General features: G+C 38.2%; 1 protein-coding gene across 1 annotated transcript; it reads left to right on the top strand.

Moving 5' to 3' along the window:
- LOC123512184 lies at nt 1-10,994 on the top strand. Its single transcript, XM_045268426.1, has 12 exons — nt 1-300; nt 653-855; nt 1,638-1,944; nt 2,471-2,639; nt 3,750-3,929; nt 4,328-4,573; nt 5,389-5,544; nt 6,201-6,389; nt 7,508-7,614; nt 8,610-8,851; nt 9,876-9,990; nt 10,492-10,994. Exons 2-12 carry the CDS (start codon nt 690-692, stop codon nt 10,715-10,717), a joined length of 2,103 nt encoding a protein of 700 aa, XP_045124361.1. The 5' UTR covers nt 1-300; nt 653-689; the 3' UTR covers nt 10,718-10,994.
- Nucleotides 10,995-11,611: the final 617 nt, after the last annotated feature.

Here is an 11,611-nt window from a genome sequence, read left to right as displayed (position 1 = left end):
CACATCAACAGGCTCAGTCAGAATCAGACGACAACACAAGCCTCAGGTAAACAGTGCCCGGCTCGCGGGGAACACTGCAGCACGAGAACAGGCGTGAAAGTGAACACAGTTGCTCAAGTCCGGTGATGTGCTGTGTAGAGTGACATGGTGGTGTCCTGTACGCCCCTGCCAGCACGTGTCAGTGCTCCCTGGCTCTTCAAGACACAGGGGCGCCACGTGAGGTGATCCCTGGCCAGTGGCCACACCGCCCCTAAGCACAGCTAGGGGCGCCGTCTGTCGGGTCAGCAATCACCGCTTAAGGTTGGTGACAGGTTCCCTTATTGTGCAGTGTGTAATGACTGAATTATTAACTCTGCTGATTGGTCAGCTAGGGTTCATCCCGCAGGTCTCATCACTAAATGTCTTGATGGCTGCAATTCAAAAACAATATATGTCCTGCAATCTGAATGTCCAGTTAGGAGTTCAGTTAGATCAGGCTTGGTTTAATCTTGATATTCTAAATGTGCAATTATTTGAAGATTGTCAGAGGATTTAATGAGCATTTTGATATAAAGCAGTTCAAGTGAAGTATTTTGAGTTGATTAGAACTTAAACTTTTTATAAAGAAAGAAATTAATATATAGAAAAAGTAATCTGAATTTTCTTCTTACAGCAGATAGTGCTTGAGTGAAAGCAAGAGACAAGACACAATGTCTCCAGCACTGCTGCACGCCCTGGCCCGGCCGCTGAGCCTCAGTGTGCGGGGATTGCACCGGGCAACACAGCTGGCACTCAGGCACACCACCACCACAAGGAGGAAGTGCTTGCATAACAGAACAGCATTGTGTGAGGCTAGGGCTGTCCGGTACTGCTCAGGTGAGGGGCGATGGTACATGGTCCTGTTAAAAGTTGAGCAGCATATTATACTCTCTCCAAAATTGTTAGTTATTTAAGTACATGTTTAATTCTGTACCTAAACTTGTTGTATTTGTACATGGCTCATAAATGTCTTTTGTCTTGGATGTCATACTCACTTTTCTAATAAGTCTTTCTGCTTAGATGCAGACAAATGAGTCATACAATTTTACTACCAAAGAGGAACACCTGACATCTGAGCCAGAAATACAAACACTTGACTTTTCTAGTGAAGTTTTGTTTTGATCAAAATATTTCATAAACACAAACAAATCAGTCCTTCAGTTTTATTATCCACCTACCAGTGAAAGACTTTATTTCCTACCCACAACCAAACAATCATGGCTACTTGTCCCTTCAGGCCACACCACTTATGGGGTTAACCAAATTAACCTAACATAAGATAACCTGTTCTCTCCTAATAATTTTTCTTCCCCCACTAATTGACAAACAATTATAATAATCTTCCCCTTCAGGTCAGCACTCATGAATCTAATGTAACTCAACTAACCTAGCATATTCTAACATCTTTACTTCCCATTCATAGACAACATTTATGAGCCTAACCAAACTAATCTAACCTATCCTAATAATTTTTCTTCCCCACTCATAGACAATCAAAATAACTTCTCCATTCAGGCCACACCACACATGGGCCTAACCAACCTAACAGCTAACTAAGCTATCATAATAACTGTACTTTCCACTCATAGACAAATAATCATAATAACCTTCCTCTTGAGGCCACACAACACATGGGCCAGATTCCTTCATCACAGCACCGGAGGAGGATGAGATAGAGAAGCACCTTATGGCCCCTGACTCCCTCTCCAAGGCACATCAGACTGACCTTTCCAGCTTAGCCACCTCTGAAGAATTCCTGTTACCCAGCCAACAAAGACGGAAAGAGAGTAACCTGCTGGTGGTGAAGATCAAGGAGTGCGAGAGTGTTGCTGCTGCCTTTGAAGTATATGAAAGGCACAATGATGTCATGGAGACCAAGCACTGTTTGGCACTCTTGGAAAAGCTTGGGGTCCTTGCAAAGAATAGGTGAGTAAAGGGGAGAGAAAGTAGTGTTGATCATAGGTATTTTAATGGTAGGAAGATAGGAGAAGGAGGAAGAGCAGAATGGAAGAGAAAGTAGAGTTGATCATAGCTATTTTAATGGAAGGAAAATAGGAAGAGGAAGAAGAGCAAATTGGGAGAGAAAGTAGAGTTGATCTTGAAAACATAAATTACTTTTCCAATATATTGCTTACCACAGAGGATAGAAAAAAATATATAATAAAAATGAGACCCACTTGGAAACATAAACTTCTTTTCTGATACTTTTCTCACCACAGAGAATACAAAAAAGATATAGTAAAAACGAGACCAATTTGAAAACATGCACTTACTTTTCCTGTTACTTTTCTCACCATAAAAGATACAAAAAAGATATAATGAAAATGAGCAACATTGAAAACTTACGCTACTTTACCTATTACTTCTTTCACCACAGAGGATAAGAAATGACATAGTAAAAAATGAGACTTACTTAAAAACACATAACACTTCTCTCTATTACCTTTGTCAGCGAGGATTCCAGTGCACAGACACAACAGAGTGAGGGATTCAGTGCTCTGTGTGACCAGCTGTACTCTCAGTGTCGCCGAATGGAGGTGGACGACTGGCTGAATCTCCTGAAGTACCTGTGTCTTCTAAGGGTTCCTGCCACCTCTAAGCTCTGCCAAGTTGCTCTTCAGGTGAGTGAAATAATTGTAAGATATTCATCGTGTGTGATTTTTGTTTGTGTTTATTTGTTGTGAGTTTTTATTATGTTTTGCAGGTGATTATTTAAGTTATATTCATAAGTTTGTCATTAATTAGAGATTAGATTGTAAAGGTAAATGTTCCAGACAATTATTGCATTTGTAAAGGTGAATGTTCTAGACAACTATTGAAATTGTAAAGGTGAACATTCTTACTTTTTGTGAGTGTAATGTGATTGTGTATGATGTGTGATTGAACTAGCATGATTCGTCTATCCAGGAATTTTTCATCTTTATTTTTTTCTATTTCATATCTCCCTTTTGTTTGTCTTTATTCTGATTTTTTATTTTTTATTTATTTATTTATTTTTTTTTTGTGTGTGTGTGTGTGTGTGTGTGTAATGTGATTGCGTATAATAGTTTAAGTATTGTCTAGTTTGTTGTTTGAAATGGCATAACTACTATTTAAGAAGTTTGCATCTTTATTTTTCTATTTCATATTTCTCCTTTTTGTTTATCTTTATTCTGTGTAACTTTTGTTTATTTTGTGAATAGGATGTGATTGCTTATGATTGTTTAAGTGTAGGTTAGTTTTTTTCATTTGAACGGCATAATTCTTCTATCTAAGAATTATGTACCTTTATTTTTATTTTCATAGCTTTCTTTTGTTTGTCATATGGTGTGGTTGTTGTTTGTTTATTTGTGAGTGTGATGTGATTCAAGTGTGGTTGAAGTGTTTGTTTTTTTATTTGAACTGGCTAAATTCTTCTATTTAGGAATTTTGCATCTTTATTTTTCTACTTCATATCTCTTTCTCCTTTCCTATGTTAGAATACCATATTAATACTTCCTGTCACATTGTCTCTTTTAAGCAGTGACTTCTGCCACAGAGGGAATATAGAAACTTACTCTACAAACCCTAATCTGTATTTCGTATCTCTCTCTTCTCTTTGTCAGATATATAAGTACTAAACGAATTACTTATCTCTGAAACAACTGTCTCTTCAATCTAGAAAATGAAAATTTAATCTACAACTGCATATCCTTATTTTTCATCTCTTTTTCTTCTTTCTATCCTTATTTTTCTCTTTTTCTCCCTCCCAGATGTTGAAGCACCAGATTAATGACTTGACCCTGAAGCAACTGATCTTCCTGGACTTTCTACTGAAGAAGATGGAACGCACCCCACTCTCAGAGGCACTGCTCACTGCCACTCCTATCCTTCTCAGCAACATCCTGCCCTCAGCATTCCTCAACGAGCTCTCCTTCTCCTACTTGTCCCTGGTGAGTGTGTGTGTGTGCGCACATTATATTTTTATCTCTAATGGTTGTTAAGATGTTGTGGTAAGAAATTTGCTTCCTCCTCTCCTCTTCTCTCCTTATCTTCTCTTCCTTTATTTCTTACTCTTCCTCTTTTATTACTTTCTCTATTTTTTTTTCTTTTACAGCTTTATTTTCATATTTATTTTGCTGTTTCTCTCTCTCTCTCTCTCTCTCTCTCTCTCTCTCTCTCTCTCTCTCTCTCTCTCTCTCTCCCTCTCCCTCTCCCCGTCCCTCCCAAATAAACCCACCACATTCCCATAAAAAAAAACATGAAAATAAAAAGCAAAACATTTTTTTTTAATCTAACCTAACCTTATCACCACCACCACCACCACCACTATATTCACTCCCTCCTGCAGGCATTCACCATCTGCTGCCAGGGGAAGGTGAAGGGCCTGGGCATCCTTCTGCAGGAGATGTACAAGCGAGGCAGCGTACGGGACACAATCTTAGCCATGAGTCTTGTTTGGAGCCTGACTCGTGTGTCCTCGCCGCAGCTGCAGAGGAGACTGTTGACGCAGGAGGAGCAGCTGACCAGGGAGGTGATCATGAAGGAGTGCTTGGAGACTCTGGCCAGGGATACAGACTCACTCTCTTCCCATCAGGTGAGAGAGAGAGAAAGAGAGTGAGAGAGAGTCATCTGTGTGTCTCTGTCCAAGAATGTAGACTTTCTATTCCCAGCAGGTGAGAGAGAGAGAGAGAGTTGTCTGTGTGTCTCTGGCAAGGGATACAGATTCTCTCTCTTCCCATCAGGCAAGAGGGAGAGGGAGTTATCTGTGTGTCTCTGGCAAGGGATGCAGACTCTCTCTCTCTCTACAGTAAGAGAGAGAGAGAGAGAGAGAGTTGTCTACGAGGTGGTAATGCCTCTCAGTGTTCCAGGAGTAAAGCTTTTTTTATTTTGTTTTATTGTTTTTTGCAGGTGATTATTCAAGTTTTATTCATAAGTTTAAGTCTTGTGTTCATCAATTAGGGATTTGATTTTATTTGTAACTGGGAATTCGTAAAGGTGAATGTTCTATACAACTGTTGAATTTGTAAAGGTGGAGTACTCTTTGCATGTTTGGGGGGTTCCACTCAGTTAGATAGGATGGAATCAAAAGCTTTTCATCTCATCTACTCCCCTCCTCTGACTGACCCTCTTCAGCTTCTTTCTCATCACCAAAATTTTGTACTTCTATTTTCATGCTAACTGTTCTTCTGATGTTGCTAACTACACGCCTCCTCTCCTATCCGCACAAGGCATTCCTCTTCCTCTAACCCCTATTCTGTCCAGCTCTAATGCAAGAGTTAACCAGTACTCTCAATCATTCATACCTTTCTCTGATAAACTCTGGGACTCCCTACCCTAAGCACTCATTGAATTCATAAACAAACACCCTACCTTAGTCAACCACTCTGATCCCTCTTGGTGCTCTCACAGATGGAGTCGACCCTGACCAAGCTGAGTATGGGCCATGATTTTGGGGACAGGAGCTGCTATAATGAGAGGTTCCTGAACGCTGCGGCTTCCTTTGTGTGCCGTCACTCTCTCCCCTTTGAGAAGACAGCACACACCATCACCAAAATGTCTAAAATGGTGTGTGCTTGTTTTTATTAATTATTATTATTATTTTTTTTTTTTTCAGTTAAGCTTGTAATTTTTTTTTTTTTTTTTTTTTTCTTTAAGATTTATTTTGTTACTTTGATGTTGAATTGTTTATTTCATATACATAACTTTTTTGCTGCTCAGTTTGTTCTCTTTTTATTTATTCACTTACTTTTTTATTTTTTTTTTTATTTATTTATTTATTTATTTATTTATTTATTTATTTATTTTTTTTTTTTTTTTTTTTGTCTGAGGAAAATTGTTTATTCTCACACTTATTCACTTTTTTGTTTCTCTTTCCCTGTGCCTTTATCTCTGTTACTCTCTATCTCTATGTCTCTCTGTCTTCGAGTCTCTTTGTCTGTCTCTGTCTTTGTTTCTCTCTCTCTGTGTCTCTCTGTCTCATTGTCTCTTTATCTCTCTGTCTTTGAGTCTCTCTGTCTCTTGTTTTATGTATCTTTTTCTCTGTGTCTGTGTCACTATGTCTGTGTTTGTGTTTCTCTATCTCCTTGTCTCCACTTCTGTCTGTGTCTCTGTCCCTCTTTCTTTGTCTTTCTTTCTCTCTCTGTGCCTCTCTGTATTTCTTTGTCTCTGTCTCTTTTCTCACCTTATCAGCAAACAAAATGCAGCATCCATTCCTTCCACAGAATTACATCTCAGAGGAACTAGTGCAGTATGCCGTGAAGCTCATGATTTCACAGCCAGAGGACATATCACAGGCCAAGGTGGGGATGGTGTCACTGCTCTCAGCCGTCACCGTCACGCCGCTGCCCCCTGAAGAACTCAAGGCTGTGCTGGATGTTATGATGACACACAAATCCCTCCAAATGAACTCTGTAAGGCACTACAAAAGGTCTTGTGTTGTGATAATTTGGTGTGTGTGTGTGTGTGTGTGTGTGTGTGTGTGTTTGTGGTGTTTTGAAATGTTTGAGTGTGTTTGTGATATGTTTTTGTGTGTTTTGGAAGGTTTGGTGTCTTGTAAATCCTTGAGTGTTCGTTTTTTTTTTTTTTTTTTTTTTTTTAAATAATAAGACCTCACCAGAGATACAAATACAGACACTCTCTCTCTCTCTCTCTCTCTCTCTCTCTCTCTCTCTCTCTCTCTCTCTCTCTCTCTCTCTCTCTCTCTCTCTCTCTCTCTCTCTCTCTCTCTCTCTCTCTCTCTCTCTCTCTCTCTCTCTCTCTCTCTCTCTCTCTCTCTCTCTCTGGACATATTATCTCTCTATATTTAATATTTATCGACGTCATGGTTTGTCTTGAAATCTTTATCTATGTGTGATAAAATGGTCTTCTGTGTTACTGGTAGTGTTTTAAATCTTTACCTAGATAGTGTGTCTTGTGTTTGGCTAATGTAAGTTGTTGGTGGTGGTTTGATATATTTTGCCTTGTGTCTTTCATTGGGAGTGATAGTGTGGTCCCTTGTTATTTGCATGTTTTGAGTCCCTGTTGGTGTTTTATAGTGTAATGCTTCATGTTTTTAATTCAGGCAGTGAGTGGTAATGTGCTCCTTCTTTTTTTTTTTTTTATACCATATGGGCTTTTCACTGGAATTTATGAGCTAAAAGGGGATACTTTTCGGGGTACCTCCTATCTCAAAGCCCACCCGCTAAGAAACTGTTGCCCTGAGTGAGGAAGCACAACCTACATTCGGACCATGGACAGGATTTGAATCCGTGCGCTTGGAGACCCCTCGGACCCCAAAGCAAGCATGGTTCCACTGTCCCCATTTTATTTGGATAGCAATGCACTGTCTCACTGAACAAATATACCAGTACACTTAACTTACGGCCATAAACTGTTACAAAATCACTGTTAGAGGCAAAAAAAGAAAAAAATATAGATGGGGAGACATTTTACACCAAGCACACCAATTATTCTATTCTATCATGTAAAAAAAAAGATTGATAAATTAGAAGTGCTGATGATTAATGAATGATATTGTCTCATTTCCCAGGAATACTACAAGAAACCACTACTGCAGGTGGCTGTAGAACTCCTGAGTGTTGAGTACTACCACCCCCAGCTGATGCAGATCCTCACCTCCCCAGACACTCTTAGCCTGTAAGTGCCTCGTCCGTCACACTTAGGCTTGTATTCTCAAACACTTCTGCACTTCTCCTACACTGTTTCAAAGGCTTTATTTAAATTTACATGAGTTTTTAAAGATGTTTTTATTGTTCTAGAGGCAGAATGATAAGATTTCTATATTATTAACTTGAGAAGCATTCTTGAAAACTCTGCTAATCATCTTTATGGCTTTGGAAAGTAGTCGTGGTGAGAGAGCAGAGCATTTCTAAATACAAACCTTAATCCCTTTAGTATCATGATGTGTTTCCATATTTATTCTGTTTACTATTTGGTAATTTTATACAGTTTCAGAAACTCATGGGGATTGAAATAGTGAAGACTGGCTATTAATCTTCTGACCCCCATAGACCCTTCCTAATATCAATAAAACCATCTAGTCATACCCAAAACTCATGATAAAAATGTGTCCCAGTACTGAAAGGATTAAGGCAATAAAAGGGTGGTCACAAGTCATATTGCATTATTACCTTACATTATTACATATTATTAGTTACATGCCATTAGGAATTGTAAGTGGTAGTGTGGTTGTTTCCAGTGAATATTGGTGTCGTTTGAATGTGATTGTTCTTAGTGTGTTTCCTTAGTGTGAAGGTGAAAGTTGTGTGTCTTGTTTTGGCTAGTCTTGTTGTGGGAGACAGTCTTGGTATGATGTGTATGTATGTATGTATCTTTTTAGTCTTGTGGAAGTATCAAATTAGTTGGTTTTCATTTGTTTTCATTTGTTTGTTTCTTTTTTTATTTATATATGTTTATATATTTTTAGTTTATCTTTTTACTTTATTTTATTTTATTTTATTAATTTATTTTTTATTTAGTTAGTTATATATTTATAATTTTTATTGTTATTGTTTATTTTATTTCCATTATTATTATTGTTATTTCCATTATTGATATTGTCGTTTATTAATTTTTTGGCGTATGTGTGTGTCCTTTACCATCACTCTAGCATCATTCCTGATCATTCCCAGGTTCATGTCGAAGTACCACAAGGAGAACATCAATCACAGCCGGCTGGTGGATGTGGACCAGGCCCTTGGGAGGCTGGTGTCGTCCCCACATAGGGTCCCCGAGACCTTCCTGGAGCCCGGCAGGAGGTTGAGGGCCAGCCAGCAGCCCACCAGGTCCTTCCTCAAAGCCATGCTCCACCAGATCCTGCCAGATCCAAGCTACCTCATGTCTGGACTGCTGAGTGGTGGGGGAATATTCATAGGTATGTGTTTACTTAGTTGTATATTATAGGGTTGGAGCAGGGCTCAAAATGATCTGTCTCTATATCTACTTTTATCTAAATTTTCCTTTCTAGTCCTACATTTTCATTGCTCAAGCCGGTCCAGATGTCCACTGTCCTATGTGGAAAACTAAACTTTTTAATGTTCCTCAACCATTGACTTTTCATGATCTTGGAGTGTCCTCTTGTTCATCTATCTCCATCTTCTGTTAGTGATACTAGATCTTGTCTATCTATCTCTTCCATAAGGTTCGCTATCTTATACATCGTTATTAGATCTCTCTCCTGTCAATCCTTCAGAGTTGGTAGTTCCACTTCCTTCAGTCTTTCTTCATAGGGAAGACCATTTATTTCTGACACCATCTTTGTAGCAGTCTTTTGGATTTTTTCTAGCTTCTTGATGTGCTTCTGCTTGTATGGTGACCACATTATTGCAGCATATTTTAATCTAGGTCTTATTATAGTGGTTATGATCTTTTTCATTATACTCTTAGTTATGTAATTGAATACCACCCTGATATTTGGTAGTATCTTGTATTTTGAAGCATAGAACCCATTTATGTGTCTTCCTGGAATTAGGGTGTCTTGTGTAATCGTTCCCAGGTCCTTCTCTTCACTCCTTTTCATTATAATCTCTTCTCCCATTTTGTATTCCAATATAGGTCTTCTATTACTTTTACCCATTTCCATCACATGGCATTTCCTGGTATTAAATTCTAATTTCCACTTTTGGCTCCATTCCCAGATCTTGTCATTATCTTTCTGCAATTCCATACGGTCCTTGATGTTCCTTATTACTCTCAAAAGTTTTACATGTGTGTGTGTGTGTGTGTGTGTGTGTGTGTGTGTGTGTGTGTGTGTGTGTGTGTGTAGATAAATCTGTCTATCTATCTATCCATCTGTGTATCTGTGTGTGTTTTGTTAGTTAAAATTTGTCCATATAACTTATGATAGATACCAGTTCCCACATCTGCCTCATATATTCTCCTCTCTCCTTTCATGCCAGACCACCTTTTAGTGTTGGATCCAGAGGGAGAACCCATCAAGCTGACCAGTGCCAAGGACCCAATCAATAAGAACCAGTTCATCTCCTCCCTGGACCTGCCTGTCAGTGCCACCAAGTGAGTGATGGGCTAACTTGACCTGACCTAACCTAACCTATTGATGGGCTGAGTGATGCAGTGATGGGCTAGTTACTGTCATTCTTGTTGTTTTTGTTCACATGTTTATTTTTTTGTTGTGATCTGTGCGTGTTTATTGTTTGCCTTTTTTATTTGTCATTGTTGTTTTGATGAGAAGTTGTGAATGAGTGAAAGTTTTATAGTATGAGAAATATTTTTTTGAGCAGTCTCTCTCTCTCTCTCTCTCTCTCTCTCTCTCTCTCTCTCTCTCTCTCTCTCTCTCTCTCTCTCTCTCTCTCTCTCTCTCTCTCTCTCTCTCTCTCTCTCTCTCTCTTATCCATATCCCCTTTCAAAACCAAACCAAACCTAACTTAACCAAATTTTACCCAACCTAACCCCAAAAAATAAATATATAAATAAAATAAATAAATAAGAAATAAATAGATAGGTAGATAATAATGATAATAATAACCTAACCTAACCTAACCCAACCTTACCCAGAATCGCCATCATGGACATCGGGTCACGGGGAGCGTACAGGCCGGCTGGAGTGTTGAAGGCCCCACAGAGACTAAGACAGAGGTTGCTAGAGGCGGAGGGCTTCAGAGTGCTGCCTTTGCTACAGCTGGTCATCTTTCATCACCATGAGGAGGAGAAAATTCTATATGTGAAGAGAGAATTAATGGATGCTGGTCTCTCTCTCAGCTATGAAGTGGAGGAGAGATAAGAGATAAGAGATTTTTTTTTTTTCCATCTTCTTTTGTTTATCAGGTTTTATCTTATTTTTATTTATATGTATTTATTTATTTATTTTTTATATTCATTTATTTATTCATTTTTTTGTTTTTGTTTTTCTGGTTCCTCTTGTGAGATAAGACTCTTGTTTTTTTGTTTATTTGTATTGTTTGTTTTATCTATTTTTGTTTTCGTCATTTTTTAGTTTTTTCTATCATTTCTTTGTGTCGTTATTCATTCATTCATTGTTTTCTTTTTTCTCGTGCTATTTTTTCTTTTAAATCTAACTTCTACTTTGTTTTGTTCTCTCTCTCTCTCTCTCTCTCTCTCTCTCTCTCTCTCTCTCTCTCTCTCTCTCTCTCTCTCTCTCTCTCTCTCTCTCTCTCTCTCTCTCTCTCTCTCTCTCTCTTTTACTATGGAGGGTATGATATGGGTAGTGTACTTGTAAATAGAGACATTGTGTACAGAAGTTATAGAATAAATTAATTGTTTTATATTTCACTGTCCATTTCTTGCCTTTAAACATGGACACAAGAGTGAATGTTTGTATTTCAGGTTTTATGTATTAGTTTGATGTCATTTGTTTATATTGGAAGCTCTATGGACAAGTTTATTTATTCATCTATTTTCTTTGGTGCATAGACATGTGATAAAAGTTAATTGAAACGTGGATAAAGTAAGAAGTTTTGATTTATTTTGTTCAACTGTTTCAGGCGATAACCCCTTCAGTACTGGGACACATTGATGTTATTTTAGGTATGATTAGACAATTTTATTTACATTAGGAAGGGTATATGGAGGTCAGAAGATTAATGGTCAGTCTTCACCATTTCAATCCCTCACATGAGTATCTGAATCTGTATAAAATAACGAAATGGTAAGCTGA

The sequence above is a fragment of the Portunus trituberculatus genome, chromosome 33 (genome assembly GCF_017591435.1).
Source record: "Portunus trituberculatus isolate SZX2019 chromosome 33, ASM1759143v1, whole genome shotgun sequence".
Classification (NCBI taxonomy): Eukaryota; Metazoa; Arthropoda; class Malacostraca; order Decapoda; family Portunidae; genus Portunus; species Portunus trituberculatus.
Note: the sequence above shows the minus strand (reverse complement) of the source record. Positions and strands in the feature narration are given on the sequence as shown.